Source organism: Typopeltis vanoorti, chromosome 22 (assembly GCF_054136105.1).
Source record: "Typopeltis vanoorti isolate ZY-2024b chromosome 22, IOZ_Tvanoo_1.0, whole genome shotgun sequence".
Taxonomy (NCBI): domain Eukaryota; kingdom Metazoa; phylum Arthropoda; class Arachnida; order Uropygi; family Thelyphonidae; genus Typopeltis; species Typopeltis vanoorti.
This window is the reverse complement of record NC_143570.1, coordinates 73,527,204-73,544,837: the sequence shown is the minus strand read 5'-3', so window position 1 is coordinate 73,544,837 and position 17,634 is coordinate 73,527,204. Positions and strand designations below refer to the sequence as shown.

Below are 17,634 nucleotides of genomic sequence, written 5' to 3'. Positions count from 1 at the left end.
ATCATTTCCACCATTTTCATCAAATAATGAATGGATCACATTATGTATGAAAGCGGCATTAAACCTGATATCAAAATTGGAGATATTCAACTCAGCTCTTAACTTTATGCAAATGACATTAAATTCTTAAATAAATTCAGTATCTGACAGAATTTTAACTGAATAACCACTGTAACAGCATATTTGGTATGAAAATCAACCATAAAAAAGACAAAAACTATGAAAATAGTCAGCATCCTGAACAGAAAACTTAATATCAATATGTAAAAAATTTCAGCTATTTAGGAACAAATTTTTAGTAAAAATTAAAAATGGAAACAGACAACAGAATAAGCAGAGTGTGGGGAATCAAATGAATAAATTATATCAAATAAGAGAGAAATTATCCATGCACTAAACTATCAGTGTACAAGTCAATGTCCCAACCAATTTTAACTTATGGATCTCAGAGCTGGGCTAGACATAAAATAGTTGATCAAAGAATGGAAACCAAATGTATGAAAGTTCTAAGAAAAATTTTAAGCGCTCCATAGCGCAATTGGAAGAATGACGGTACATTGTGCCCTTTAAATGGAAAAGTCCTGATTTCAATTCTCGCCATGACAAGAGGAATCTTTATATGTACTTTTTCAGTTGAAGGTGAATTAGCCGGTCTCATAAGGAGGAAGCAGAGTTTTCCCTCCTGGAAACTCAGGTTTTTCATCCCACATACAGACAAATCAGCCTTGAGAACACATGCAATTTACAGACGACAAAAAAATACTAGTGGTGGCAGTGGGCAGTAGATGGTGTTGGTGCAGATGATGATGGTAGTGGCAGTTTGGTATATATATTTTTTGTAATGTTGAGCCCATACACGAGAGGTTGGTAGATCAACCTAAAGTACATTAGTACTGTGTATGGGTTGGGAAAGAAGGTACTTGTTCACATTAGATTTGAATGACTGTAGATTGTATTCCTTAGGGAACACATCAAGAGGAAGACTTTTCCATAGCATAGCGGTTGCAGAGATGAAGGAGGAGGAGGAGAAGAAGAAGAAACTTGTTCTGTGGGTTTCAAGGTGCACTATGTAGGGATGTTGAGCAGCAACTGTATGTATTCCATTGAGCTTAGTACTAAGTGGGGGAATTATTGATGCTATTTCGGATGAACAATTTCCATGGAAATATTTGTAGAAGACACATAGTGCAGAGACCAATCATCTGTGTGAAAGTGGGGGGAGTGAGTTGGTCAGAGATAGGTCATTAATAAGTCTGACTGCTCTCCTCTGTATGAAGTCAAGCAATTTGAGGGAGCTTTTGGGAGCCCCACCCCATATGTGGGAGCAGTATTCGATGGTTGGGTGGATTTGTGATTTGTATAAGGTTAATAACTGTTTGGAGGTGAAGTAACGTCTTGAGCGAAAGAGAAATTCTAGTTATTTTAGAAGCTGAGGATGCAATGGTTGTTATGTGTTTATGCCAGAAAAGGCTCGATGTCAGGGTAATTCCAAGAAGAGAAATCTCAGATTGTCTGGAAATTTCGGTATTGTCAAAAATAATACCGAGAGAAACTGGTTCTTTTTGATGAAAAATTAGACAGTACCTGGATTTTATTTGCATTGAAATTGACTAGGTTATCTAAGCCCCATTGGAGGATGGCTTGGAGGTCTGTATTAAGGGTAGTGGTGGTTGCTGATCTGCAGGTTGAGGTGAGTTGTGTGGAGTAAGGTTTATCAAAAGAAAGGGAAAAGTGCAATGTGCTGTCATCTGCAAGACTGTGTACTGGGTTGGAGGTAAGCCAAAGTAGGTCATTGATATATAGTAGGGAGAGGGTTGGTGAGAGGACAGAACCTTGAAGAATCCCAGCATTAGTTGAATGGTGAGAGGATAAGGAGCCATCCACCACCACACATAGTGAGCGTCTAGACAGAAAGCTGGCAATCCAATTACAGAGGTCTTGAGATAGACCAAACGATGGCAGCTTACTTAGTAAGCCCTTATGCCAGACCCAGTCAAACGCCCTGGAAATATCAAGTCCAACTGCTTGAGATTCGCCAAACTTCTCCATGGCATTTGACCAGAGATGGGTGACATATGTGAGCAGATCTCCTGTTTACTGGGAGCAACGGAATCCATACTGGCGGTCGTTTATTAGACAGGTAGCTTCAAGGTAGTGTAGGAGTTGGGAATTGATGATTTTTCCATTACTTCAGACAGGACTGAGGTGAGCGAGATGGGACAGTAGTTGGACGGCAGTGACTTGTCACCCTTTTTGGGAATGGGTTAAATATAGGCCAATTTCCAGGCATTGGGATAGATACCAGTGGAGTAAGACAGTATATGTAAGCGACACAGGACAGGAGACAGTTCTGGTGTGCAAACCTTCAGGACAATTGGAGGAATGCCATGAGTGCCAGGAGACTGTTTTGTATCTAATTTAGACATTGTTTTGCTGATTTCTTTTTGGCAAAAGGATATGGTGGGCATCTGGAATGGTTGGGGAATATTTGCCATTGTCGATTGTACATGTATTGGAGGCAAAGTGTGAGGCCAGGAGATTAGCCTTTTCTGTCGGAGGATGATGCAATGGAGCAATCTGGATATGATAGAGGTGGGAATAGTGTTGGGCAGAAGTTACGGCCAATTGCTTTGGTGAGAGACCAAAAGGCTTGGCTGTCATTTGGACAGGTTGCTAATTTCCTGCTTTTTGCTCTTTCGAACTCTGTTCTGGAAGCATTTATTGTTTTTTTTGCATTTATTTCAGGCTTGGATATAAGCTCTAAAGGAGGATGGGGTTCTTGATCTGAGCCAGTGATGATATATTTGGTTTTTCGCATCTTTTGGAAAACCAGGGTTTAGTTAGAGAATGGCAGGTCAGAGTACTGTGGGGAATGTATGATTCCATGCCAGTGAGGATTACTTTGGTTATGAGTTCAGTGCATGTGTTTGGGTTGGAAGGTTGGAAGCAATAGTCTAACCATGGGAATGAGGCATAGAAGTTGCAGATGCTGTCCCACTTGGCAATGTTATAATGCCAAACTACTCTTGTATGGGAGTGGCTGTGTAAGCGTTGTTGCATGGGAGGGAGATAAGCACTAGGTTGTGGTCAGAATTACATTGGGCCCTCTACTTTCACTGTGTATTTGGAAGGGTCATTGGTCAGGAAGAGGTCTAGGGGTGTTTGGAGAGTGGTTTGGGTTATCAGGTATTCTGGTGGGCATCTGAACGAGTTGTGTAAGGTCATTAGTGATGGCGAATGTTTCAGCATCTCTGCCTGCAAGATCTGCACAGCTGGAGGAGGAAAGCCAGTTGGTATTGTGGGCATTAAAATCTCCTAAGAGGATGATTTCACTGTTGGGAAAGTGGGACTTGAGAAAGTCGATTTTTAAGGAGAGGAAATTAAAGAGCTCAGAGTGGTTGGTCGCGTTTGGGGAGCAACAGAGACAGCATATGAATTTGACTGAGTTGGGTAGGGATATTTTCATCCATCATTTCACCTCAACCTTGGCATCACTTCTTGATCTGGCTCCCACTGATGAGACATCATTAAAGGTCAAAGCCGATCTGGGTAGTGGTTCTTCCCATAATACATAGTATTATACATGTTTGTAAGGATATGTGCATTGCATTGTGGAATGCTGGAGCAGTTGATGTGAGGTCATTGGCTTCTGTATGCAGGAGGCCCAGTCATGGAGTGACTTCACGTGGGGACTTCATTTGCTTGCACTTGGAAGAAGTATGAGACAAGGAATGTAATTTCTTGGCATCTTTAATTTATATAAAACTTTCTTTTATATTGGGCTTTAGATTTCTATTTTAATTAGAAGTGAATAACAACATTCACTGTGGTAATATTTTCAAATTTTTCAGAAAACATCTGCATGCAGAAAGTATTTGCAAATATCTTTAGTAATTGGCAAACAGTAGTACAAATACAGGCACCAGCAGTGTGTGTGTGCTGACTCAAAAACTACAGTGAATGAAGTTAACAAGTGGTTTTCCACCTGAAAATAAAGAATGTGATGCTCAGTTTCCTCTGCATCAATCCTATAAAAGCCCTTTTAAGTAACAAACATTTCTATGACGACTCCAATTTTCTGCTTGCCAATCAACTTTTATAATCCACACAAAAAAAACCTCAATCTATTCTCATAGAAAGCATTCGACAGACCACCTGACTTTAAATCTTTTCCACAACTTCTCATTCCTAAAGATCTAAGTAACAAAACCTGTGCACAGTAAGCCTTAAAAAGAGAAATGATCACTTGGCTTATCTCTGTTGGGTGTTCTTGAATAGCCAAGCAATGCTATGCGTTGCCTTAGCTTTATAATATGTCCTCTAAACTTCTGTTTCCTATTCAGCAGTACCTCAAAATCCCTTACACCATTGATTTCGTGGTGTACAACTCTGTCAGTGTACTACAAAGTTAGTAAGCTTTTCATTCCAAAATGCATAACTTTATCCTTTTCCATATTAACACGATGCCTGTTATCTTTTGCACATACTCTCAGCTAACTAAATCATCTCACATGCACTTTGCATTGCCTAACTATTATTATTATTAAGGGGGGGAAAGCTCAAGGGTCAAAGCTGTATAACTGAAAGGAGACCTCCACACAGCCTTTTAAGGAATGCAGAAAACCGACCAGGAGTGATGTGGGTCATCAGAATGGGGGGAACTGGACAATGAGACTTATTTGTGCCTATGGTTCCACAGAAGGTTCTACTAAGGTAGAAGTGGATAAATTTTTTGAGGCTTTGAGAGAAAGCAACCGACACAGTTAAAAAGAAAAACTTAGTCCTTGTTGGATATCTTAATAGCAGAGTAGGAAATAACTGAGAGACATATAGAAATATTTTGGGAAAATTTGGAGAAAAGATCAAAGCTTATAACAATGGCAAACACTTGTTGGATTTCTGCTCAGGATATGGACTGGTTATCACTAACCCAATGTTCCAACAGAAAAATGTGCATAAATTCACATAGAGAAGAGGCAAGGAATAAGAAAGTCTCATTGACTATGTCATTGTTGATAGTGATGCTTTCTTACTAGTTATTACTGCACGACACTAGAGTGTACAGAGGATTTGAAATTGGAAGTGATCACCATTCAGTCTTAAGCAGAATAAAATTAAATTTCATACTGAAAAGAAGAACATGTAAGAAAGTTTTAAAGCAAATAAAAGTTGAGCAGCTCTCAGATGTGAACTGTCGATTAAAATACACAAACATTATTCAAGAAAAAATGAAAGAGTATGAGAACAGTAACCAAACTTTGGAGATTCAGTGGCAAGCTCTGAAGAAAACATTGATTCATTCAGCCAGAAAGCCATGTGGTGAGGTTGTATGCAAGTAAAAATTAGAACTCCATGGTGGACACAAGAAGTTAAAGAGGCAGTGAAGGAAAAGAAGAAAGTTTCTGGTAAATAAGTCAGCTTGTGTTCTTAGAAAATACAGAGATAAATGTAAGAAAAAGCCATCAATTGTGTAAAACTAGCTAAACAAAAAGTCATGGGAAGAATTTGGTAAGAACACAGAAAATAAATATCAAGAAGGTCGGCAAAATATTCAGAAATGGAGGAAAGAGTGCTGCAAAAGAAACTAGAGATGATAAAGGTTACATGAAAACTGGTGAAAAAGATATCCATGATGAATGGAGTAATTACTTCGAAAAATGAAACAATCAGTGATAGCACAGTGGTAAGAAACACTCAACAGGCATGCAGTCAGGAATATGTATCCATACTTGAAGTAGAAAAAAGACATCAAAAGCCTGAAATGTATAAATGCAGCATGAATAGATGATATTTGGCCAGAAATGCTTAAGTATGGAGGTATAAAAGTCTTGTAGTTGCTGCACTGCATTGTTTAGAAGGTCTGGATAGAGGGACGAATTCCAAATAATTGGAGTAGAGCTCTCACAGCACCCATATATAAAAAATATGAAAATTACAGAGGTATTTCTCTACTGAGTGTTCCTGGTAAGATATATATAAAAAAGGGAAATAAAACTGTAAGGGAGAATTACAGAGGCATTTCCCTAGTGAGTGTTCCATGTAACATTTATCCAAGTATACTTGAGAAATAGTTGAGAAGGATACTTCACCAAACGGAAGGGAAGTTTGGTGTAGAACAAGTTGGATTCAGGCCAAATAGAGGCTGTCAGGATCAGATTTTCACTTTACGACAAATAGTTGAGAAATCATGGGAATATCCAAAGATCTGTTTTTAAGTTTTGTAGACCTGGAAAATGCATATAACAATGTGCCAAGAGAAAAACTATTCAGAACACTACAGTTATATGGTGTTTAATGGGACATTGTATCAAGCAATACTTAGACTTTATTTAAGTTGATAGGAAGTTAGTAAAGATGCAAGTTTTTCATGTAATACTATCATACTACTCAATAATAATAAAGGTTGATATTCTAAGAACTGCATTCTGTGAATAACATTTTCTACAGTGGAACGCAACAGATCTGTGTCACATGCTGCATTATTCTGTCTTTCAAGGTTGCTAAATCAGGAACATATCCTTCATACATCCTATTTCAGATGGCCCAACAACCAAAAGTTACAGAGGTTGAGATCAGGCAAATGAGGTGGCCATGCTGTGGGAAATGCACAACTAATCCCTCTGTGTTCTCTTAAGTGTTTTTGCAACACTTGTTCCAGCAATTCACTATGATGGGGTGCTCCATCCAGCATGAATCAACATAGAATCAAGGCATCTTCTCTACTGCAGTTGCAAAACATTCAAGTTGCACAGCATCTCTCAATACTTAACAGCAGAGGTGAAAGTCACTGGTCCTGTCAGAGAAAGTTCTTCGAAAAAGTATGGACTGATAATAAATGCAGTGAAACCACACCACATTGTGGCTTTCGGTGAATGTAATAGGGTCTGATGGAACAGAAGAGGGTTATTTGCAGTCCAAATGCAGCAACTGTGTGAGTTAACACTACTAACATTGAGATTAAAATGTGCCTAGTCACTCCACAAGATCCTTCACAGCCATGCATAATCCACCTTTTCGTCCTGGCCTCACTGCTAAATATCTGCTATTTTTAAACTGTAAAATCATTTTTCTTAGATTTGTTATTAGACCTTTTCTACTATCCTTGAAACGCCAGAATGCTCGAAGCACAGTATAAGTGTTACTGCACTGTTTATAGTAAAGTTTGACTGGAATGCATATTCCAGTAAAGTGAGATATTTGCATCATTCTTATCAGAATGATGCAAATCCATTTCGTCTTCTTTATATCCACAACTCATCAGTAGAAACAGTGAGATTATGTAAATATCATGAGATTCTAGCCAATTTTCTGCTGGTGATAGAATTTTTTTTTTTTTTTAATCATAACCTCATGTTCCAGAATGTACTTACATCAATTTTGGTTGAATTTCATCCAACACATATTTCTCTACAGGGCTCTGAACACCTTCTCTTTAATTATGGTCACCCTGTACTTCATTACCTACAGGTCCACCAATTAATTAGTGAATTAATTGGTGGACCTGTATTCACAATTAATATCACAATTAATTAATTGGTGAACAGCAGATCTGGCCAATCTTTGGATGAGGTCAACTCAAGATGTGATTATTAATATTAACAAAGTTCATAGTCATGAACTTGAAATACACAGAGAGCATGTACAAAAAATGAAAGTATTTAATGACAACAGATGTTCAGAGTGCTTTTGTTCAAATGCTTTCCAACCTTCATGTTATACTATTAGTAAACTGTAAACATAATCATTACCATTACAATAAACAAACTTGGCCAATGGGCTATAAAGCATACTGTTCATAAGGAATATATGTATTTTGATGTAATGTGTATGTGTAAATATCATCATCATCAACCAAAGATTCTTAATTCACTGCTGGACAAAAGGCATTCCAAGATTTTGCCACCTGGCCTTGCCCCAAGCTGCTTGTTTTCAGGCAACTCTTTTTTTCCCTATCCCTCCTCTCTAGCTTAACAGTCATTCTTCCAGGTCTTTTCTGGGATCCAGTTCATTATTTCTGTAATCAAACGTCGGTCAGTTCTTCTAGCCAATTGCCATTTTAGAGTTTCACATGGATGATGACATCTTCCACTCTGGTTATTTCTCTTATCCACGTATTCCATTTCTTATCTCCTCTTGTAATTTCCATCATGCATCTTTCCATGTTTCTCTGTGTGGGGCTGCCAGCCTATGAATATGTCTCTCAGGGTAAGAGGCCAAGTCTCTGATCAACATATAAAAAATGGTAAGATGTATTTGTTAAAGACTTCTCTGCTGAGATATAAGGTTGGCATGCTCTTAATGATATTATGGTTTTTAACTAATGTACTCCATGTCAGTATCACACATCTGTCTTTCTTCCTGATTCTACCATCACTTGTAATCTTTTGACCTAGGTAGATGTAGTTATTCACATTTTCCACATTACTATTTCAACATATATGTCTGATTTATCTCTAAAGCTAAGCTACTGAATATTACTTTAGTTTTCTACAAGTTTATCTTCTCCCACATTTTTACTTTTCTGTGCAACTTCATAAATCATTTTCATGATTTGGGTGAAGTATTTGCAAAAATAACAATGCTAACAGCAAAGCGAAGACATGTAAGGTTGCCTCCATTAATTATAATCCCCAAGTAATTGCTAGAAAAACACTCCATAATGCTGCTTTGCCTTCTGACATACTCCTTTCTCGATTTTGATGAGCTTATGTCCTCGAAAAGCCTGAATACTGATGTCTCATTCTCAAGATGATGGTGATAATTCTAATGTAGTTATCATCTATAAAGCAAGACTATACCCACACAATTCTTCACAGACAATGAAATAATACTGTAATGATACACATATATGAAAAACTGCACAACATGAAATATTTTAGAAAATACAGCTTCCTTCTGAATTTCTGTATTATTCATTAATTAGATTTCTTTAAAAGACATATTTTGGTGATTACACCACATTTTTTTATTATTCAGTTCTATAAAACACTGAAATAATAGTTCCCGACAAGTTTCGTAAATCGTAGGATTTACATCTTCAGGGGGTAAATAGTATAACTTAAAGTTTAAACCAAAGAATTAATAAATACAAATCATAACCGTCTGGCTATTCATAAAACTCAAATAACAGAATGCAGATATATAACATTATTCACGTTGAACAATACTGGATGATGTCACGTGTGCTTGTTCTCATTCATACAGTCCGAGCTCAGATTGAGGTAGATTTTTTTATTAGAGCTGACCACACTTGATGGAGAATTAAACCTTGATTTTTATTGCATTGGGTTGGGTTTTTTAGCATATTAGCAGCTTCTTTAAATTTTCTTATATAACTGTTGTTTTCTATGTATGACATCGTCGTTTTTTGCCAGAGTACATCGCGTCCAGTGGAAGTGGTATGGAAAGCAAGACCAGTTTTTTGTTCTCTTTTGTATTGTACGTCTTTTTGGTGTTCAGCCATGCGTATTTCTCCAGATCTTCCTGTCTGTCCTACGTAGCAAATCCCGCAAGAGCAATGGATTTTGTAGACTCCTGGTTTTTTAAGAGGATGATGAGGTGGATGTAGGAATCTTGAGATTTTCTCCATAGGAAGGAAGGCTACTTCCTTCCTATGGAGGAAGGAAGTTTGCTACGTAGGACAGACAGGAAGATCTGGAGAAATACGCATGGCTGAACACCAAAAAGACGTACAATACAAAAGAGAACAAAAAACGGGTCTTGCTTTCCATACCACTTCTACTGGACACGATGTACTCTGGCAAAAAACGACGATGTCATACATAGAAAACAACAGTTATATAAGAAAATTTAAAGAAGCTGCTAATATGCTAAAAAACCCAACCCAATGCAATAAAAATCAAGGTTTAATTCTCCATCAAGTGTGGTCAGCTCTAATAAAAAATCTACCTCAATCTGAGCTTGGACTGTATGAATGAGAACAAGCACACGTGACATCATCCAGTATTGTTCAACGTGAATAACGTTATATATCTGCATTCTGTTATTTGAGTTTTATGAATAGCCAGATGATTATGATTTAAGTTATACTATTTACCCCCTGAAGATGTAAATCCTACGATTTACGAAACTTGTCGGGAACTATTATTTCAGTGTTTTATAGAACTGAATAATAAAAAAATGTGGTGTAATCACCGAAATATGTCTTTTGAACCAATTAGCCACAGAAGTTTATGCCTGCAAGTAGATTTCTTTAGTTTTTTTTTTTTTTATAATAATTGATTCTGTATGGGTGAAATTAATATTTTGCATTTGACTGATGGGCAAAAGTTCCCTAATTTCTGAACAGGAAAACTTGCTTAATGCGAATTCAGTATGTGCAATAATCAGTTCAGCGCGATTGAGTGAAATTATATTATTTCCCACTTTTTAAGCGAGTGATTAATCAATTAACGCAATTTTTTTATGTAATGCAAAATTTTACGTCAAGCGAATTTTTTTCCGCCAATCTACAGCAATGGAAAAAGTGGAAGTCATTAAGAGACATGAAAGTTGTGTTAGTAATACAATGATTGTATGAGACCTGGGATACAGTGGGTCTACAGTTGGATTATATTAAATAAGAGCAAAGAATACAAAGAACAAGGAAAAGTTGCTACTGCTTCTTTAAGCATGCAGATCACCTGAAATAGAAGCCATTTAATCATCAAGTTGGAGTGTCTTCTATCACTCTGGATTGAGGATTATAACCAAACAAGAATACTTCTTAATACAGGGAATATTCAGACAAAGCTCTCAATATTTTTACCTCATTGAAGGAGACCAAATTTCAAGGGGAATGTGAAAGCTTTACTGCGAGTTTAGGATGGTTTGACTGTTTTAAAAATTGAACGGGACTGCATAACGTAAGAATAACTGGGGAATCTTCTAGTGCTCATAAAGATTCTGCAGCCAAGTTTCTTGAAGAATTGCAAAGCATAATTCAGGAAGGTGACTGTGACGATCAGCAAATATTCAATGTTGATGAAATTAGTCTCTTTTGGAAACGGATACCAACAAAAACTTTCCTAGCTAAAACTGAAGCATCTCAACCAGGATACAAAGTATCTAAAGATCGTCTTACGCTTTTATTAGGAGGCATTGCAGAAGGCGACTTTAAACTCAAGCCTATGTTAGTTTATCGTGCGCAAAATCCAAGATCTAACATTATTGAAGAAATCAGCACAACTGGAAAAGGAACTTGGATAATGAAGATGTGAGAAACTTGCTCAATTCCCATTCAGAACAGTTGAGAGAGAATGATCTTCCTCAACTAGAAGAACAGCATTCATATGAAGAAGTAGAAGATAAGGAGTGTGAACAAGAAGAGAATGTTATGACCAAGAAACTAAATGCAAAAGACTTGAGCTAGTTTTCAATCACATTGCGTATGCTAATGAAATTTTGTTTGATGATGATCCTGATATGGAACGAAGCTTCGAAGTCTGCTGAATTCTTGATAAAGCTATCGCAATTTGCATTACAAGATGAAAAACTCGAGCACAATTCAAACATCTTTACTTAATTTTTTTGTAAAAAAGTAGATCAATCAAATGTTTAGACATTAAATAAAAATTTAAGCAACTGATTTTTATTAACTTTGATGATTTTATCCTCTAATTATAGCTTATACTATAATTTTTTTCCCCAAATTTACGCTAACTGATGGATGAATTATAATTATTCCTATTCCTTATTGTATTCGCTTAACGTGATTTCGCTTAGCACGCATTAATTGATGGATTAATTGATTGGGCTACACAAGGTTTTCCTGTATTCCATAAAATGTTTATATTTTTAACTTAGATACTCAAGGCTCTGTATATGCTATATCAATTCTTTACAGAACCGTGGTTAGGGAGTAAGGGTGCCATGTTTAAGAATGCTTATTTATTTTTGTACCCTTTCACTTTTTTTATTTTTTTAAAAATTTTCTTACTGAACTAATTCATAAAATGGGACGATTCAGTTCAGGGTAATCATGTATTTTGGAAATGAGTCCTTTAACTATACAATATAGAGATTTTCGAGGATATCATTGTTTTCCAGGGTTAGGCTAAGAATATAAGTGCACCTTTGAGTAATTATATTAATGAAAATACCAATAAAATTACATAAATCCTTTCATGATGAAAATCAAATTAAGGCAAAATTCCCATCTGCAGCTGAAATATTAGTCTTGAATGTTCGCTAGTGACCTTTCCCATGACATCCATGGATAAAGAATTAAACCAAAAATATAATTTGTTGGCATCTTATTTCCCAATATTAGTATTTTATGAAACAAAGAAATTTTAAAACTGATATTTTACAATATCTGTCTTGTTGACTGAAAAAAAAAAATGTATTGGTGCATGCTTCCAAAGTGCAATACATAGTTAATCTATGTATTACACTTTGTATGTATTTCTATGAATTTCTCTTGTGAACAGTTCGAAAATAAACTATAATCAAAAATATCTGTACTCGGAATTGTTAGCTAAACAGCTTGTTGGGTGGTTAACATACCCCCCCCCTTTATCCAACCACAGTTAATTAATTCTCACAAGAGAATTATTAATTCCATATTTAATACATAGTTAATTAAATCTCAGAAGATCTATCAATCATCACTCGGGGTCCCTTGTCTCCTCCACTTCCTTTAGTACAGTTCAACCAACAGAGTATGCAGCTTCCCATCGATGGATCCTAAAGTGTAAGCAAACAAAGTGTTTGCGCATGAAGTAACTTCACGACTGGGCAACTCATATATAGAGGCTAATGACTTCCCATCACTTGCCTTAGTATCTCATAATGCAAATCACATATTCCTACAGTCATGTATAATGCTATGCATTATGGGAAGGGCCACTAGTGACCCTTCCCATGAAATCCATGGATAAAGGATTAAACCAAGAATATAATTTCTTGGCATCTTTAATTTATAGTATAACCAAGTGAAAAAACTTTCAACATCTCCTGAAGAGCTAGCACATCAGTACCTTTACTAATCATCCTTTCCAGCTTCACATCATCTAAAAACAACTGAATATCTCCCTGCCATCCATTAACAATGTCATCGATAAAGGTTAAACAATATGGATCTCAATACTGAGTCCCGAAGAACTTGTAACCTTTATACTGCTCCTTCATACAAAACTTTCTGATATCTCTCAGACAGCCACTACCAATCTAATTCACTAAGCTGATATCCAAACCCATATGCAGTAACTTAATTAACAACTGATCATGTGGCACACTGTCAAATGTCTTTGTAAGATCTAAAAAAATGGGAGTATATGCCTTTCTCTCATCAACTACTCTTGTTACCTTATTATAAAAGGCAATTAGATTATTAAACAGGCGTGTCCCTTAAGAAATCCATGCTGATCCTCACACATAACATTACCCTCATCTGTCCAAGGTTGCATACAATCTCTCACTAATTTCTCCAAAATCTTAACAACTACAGAAGAAATACAAACTGGCCTATAGTGTGACACTTCCATTCTACCACAGCCCTTATGCAATGGGACTATATTACTGCCCTACACCTAGGGCACCTATCCAATAGCAAGACTATCAATAAAAAGCATAGTCAACAGAGCTCTCAGTTCCTTAGCATATTCTCTTAAAACATGTGGTGATATTACAATCCAGTCCCATTGCCTTATTGATATCCAAAACTTAGTACTTGTAACACACTCTCCCCTTGCAATTCCAGACCTTGAACTTTCCCCCATCCTTCTAATAACAAAACCCTTTTTTCCAGAATGAAATACTGGAAAATACTTTAATAAAATGATCATTGAACAACTCCACCATGTCTTCTGTATCAGTCATTCTACTCCCATTTTCATCTGTCAATTTCATTCTTCCACAATCATTTCTCCTCCTAATGGTCACATAGTGAAAGATTTCTTTCAGATTTTTCTGTGATCTCAGGACTAATCTCTTCTCATATTCAAGTTTTGTCTTCCTTATCATTTTTCATACATTCTACCTACTCTCTCTCACGACAATCACTCACCCAATCATCACCATCCTCTAAATCTAAAATATTCATTTCCATATGACACTCATCTTCAGCGCCGCCGCCTAATATTTTTCTTGTGTGCGCGATTAATGTTCGGCACCTTTCCAAAAAAGCTTTTTTTGAATAAAGTGTGAATAAAACGAACAGGAAATGAAAAACAAATAAAAACACTTTACAGTATAATGTTACCTATGGATTAGTCATGCTTATACAAATTTTTTTACGCGGAACTCAACAATTAATCCTAAGTTGATTTATGATACATCAAAAAATAAAGAAGAACTCTTTTAGGTATATTTTTATAAATTTTAATCAAAAATTAGTGATATAATTGGATCCAGGATACAATTTCAGAATTTATTTGTTTGTTTCCGGGAAGATCTGAAGGGGCCCAAACGGAAGACGACATAGATTCATAATTATATGTACCATTCTGTACCATTCGTTGTTCGTTTAAACTCTTATCTCATATTTTTTGACATCTTTAAGGTGCCTTTTCTTCTGGGGTGCCTGTATATATTACACATGCCACCAGCCGGGGCCTGCTCATCTTCCTTACCCCGCTTATCTCTCTATGACGGCATTCATTCATTTTCAACACAACACTACCACAGTCACTTAAATCTAAGCTGATATCAAAGTTGCTGAACTCTTTTAATTTTCTACTTTTTATGCAGGCATACACTCCTCACTCTCTTACCTGCCACATTTTCAACTACTGGGAAGCAAACATGCTGCAAGCACCACATGCCACAATATCTTGTAATATGCAGTGTAAAATGTAGTATTTCAATGGTGGTGGGCTGGGCAAAAAATGTATTGGCAAACAGACTTAGGGCAACCACCTTAACAAAAATGCTGGCAAAATATGCTAAAAATATACTCTAACAAAAACAACCTCAAAACACAAATTATTCAGAGCCAATTACGATCTAATAGGCAAAGTTCCTTGCAAATTTTAAAAAATACATTAATGACTCCAACTCACTCCAACATTAATTTCACTTTATACAGAATAAAACTATATTTGCTAAAATATTTATTTATTTTTTTTTTGCATTTGTTTTCATATGTGTATCGTAACAATATTATTTCAATTTTCTTGTGAAGAATTTTCCCCATAATGCGTTTTCTGTACTACACACCACATTACAAAATTTATAGCAGCATCCAACAAATATTTCATTCTATTCACCTCTATCTCACACCATACTGCCTCAAAACCACTACCACCACCCCCCTTGCATCTCTATCTTGTAAGGATAACTCTTTTTCTAGCACTCCACCTCCCTTTTTACCCTTTCTATCTTCACAAAATACATCAATACATAATACAAATACAAATACATACCCTTCCATCTCTATTCCTGTCAGAATGTCATTCTCATCCAACCATGTCTTACTTATTCCACCAATTTCTGGTGGAATAAGTAAGACATGGTTGGATGTCTTACTTATTCCACCAGAATTTCTGGACGAACAAACTTAATCAACGCACTCAATCAATTTTGTTTCATTATACTAATAAGCATTATTCTTATGAATAATGAATGACACCAAAGCCTTTAAAAAGAAAGGGAACATGACTTTGAAGCGCCTAGAAAACTGCAATATACACTGTACTACTTTAAACATCTCAAAGCAAGCATTCACATGTTCTCCAGAAATAAAGACCCAGAATGGCTGTGTATGCTAATTCCAGAAACAACAGCACAATACTGTAAACATTTTTGCTCACTTCAAGCTCACTAGTATAATGGCAGAGTTAGATGAAGTAACAGGTGATGTAGCTGGTTTGTTAGAACAATTCATCTTGCAAGTCATATTTACAAAGCAACAAGATATTCAGAAATACCAAACTTCTTTACAGATTTGAAGATGTTCTAATTCACTGCAAAAAAACCTTATGATAAATTAAATAAATGGAACTTCAGGTTCATTTTACAATAGTCTTTAACTAAATGAATGGAAAAAAATTAGAATGTTGGATTTATTTTTTTCAAATTGAATGACACAAATCATCTCTCTATCACCTGAATATATTCACCAATGTCAATACTACAGCAAATTTTTAACCTATGGTCCCTGTTGGTTGGAGAGAGTAAGGAAGTTATCAACTCAGCCAGCCGAGCTGGCATGAATAGCAAAACATCCAAGTCTACAATAAATCAACATGTTAATTTAATTTTAAACTTTATAACATGTTTTAGCATTATTTTACTTTATATTACTATATGATCAGAACTATTTGACAGACAATAATGTAATGAAAGATGCAACATGCAATTACTCAAAGTTTTTGTTGTTGTTGTTTTCAAAAAAAAAAAGTTTTGTATTCTACAAAAAAAGTCTTGTAAGTTTTATTTTACACATTCTAAAAAAAAGTTTTGTATTCCAGCATGCATTCAGTAAACACTGTTGACTGAATGCATGGTGGAATTTTTTTTAAAATTCTTATTTAAGAAATCATAGAATAAGAGTAATTAAAGTTTAACTTAACTGAACTGCATAATTTTTCCATAACATTTCTCCATACCTTGGATCATTAATATATTCTATCATATATGTGGTATTCCAAAGCAAATTTAAGGCAGATGGACTATGAGAGCAATACAGGGTTTGCTTCACCTTTGGACACATTGTAGCAAAAAGCTCAGAATGTTTAGACTATTAAAGAAAAGAAAAAATGTTTAACAAATATTAATTTGGTATATGTAATATTTCTGAACATTGAAACAGTAGTGATCTAACCTTTCCTAGCTATAAGAACTGGAAACTAGGATGGAAAAGATAATATTTTTTTTCTAAATTTAATATTAAGAGACTTATCTTAAATATTAAATTTATATCACAAAAAATAAACACATACAAAACTGTTCTGATGCTTATTATTTTTATGCTGAAAACATGAAAGTGAATATAAATGAGATGCTTTTAATGCAGATCTAAGCTCTTAGATGGAAAAAAAAAACTGTGGAGAACAAAGAACAATAGTCAATATTGTCTTCTTTCTACTACATATCATAGTATTAGTTCAAGTCATTCACTTGTGTGCTGAATTCTTAACTCCTCTATGAAAGCCAGCTGGATGCTAATTATTCATCCAGTGATGACATCGTTAAAGCTGTGAGAAGGTGGTGTATGCCATTTAACTCGCACACCCTTCCCCAGCACAGTAACTGTTGGGAAACTTCTTGTCTGACTCACTAACAATGATGCGTTCATTGGAAAAAAATAGTTGGTGGTCTTGATGTGATAATCTAATGACTCTACAGGTAACTACGAGGTGGTATCAAAAAGTTTTGAGACTAGCTCTGTTTACGAGAAATTACTTTATTTATCTACGTTTACACACTATCACCTTCAAAATAGTCCCCTTGCATATCAATACAGCGCTCCCAGCATTCTTGCCACTTCTGAAATGTGTCCTGGAAGTCTTCTTTTCGAAGCATGTCAAGCACCTTCTGTGATTCGCACTGGATCTCCACAATGGTGTCAAAACGGTGACCTTTGAGCTGGATCTTCATCTTCAGGAAGAGGGAGAAGTCTGCAGGAGCCAAATCTGGGTGCAGAAGTGAGATCATGTTGTTTCTGGGAAGAAACTCAAGTGCGAGGAGAGC

The 17,634-nt window shown here is 35.9% G+C and overlaps 1 protein-coding gene across 1 annotated transcript in view; it reads right to left on the bottom strand.

The window, feature by feature from the left end:
* kto (mediator complex subunit kohtalo) overlaps positions 1 to 17,634 on the bottom strand; it is a 693,083-nt gene that overhangs the window by 385,812 nt on the left and 289,637 nt on the right. Inside the window, exon 20 of the mRNA XM_090412482.1 lies at positions 16,551 to 16,681. Within this exon, the coding sequence (XP_090268608.1) occupies positions 16,551 to 16,681 (131 nt within the window). The remainder of the gene's footprint in view (positions 1 to 16,550; positions 16,682 to 17,634) is intronic.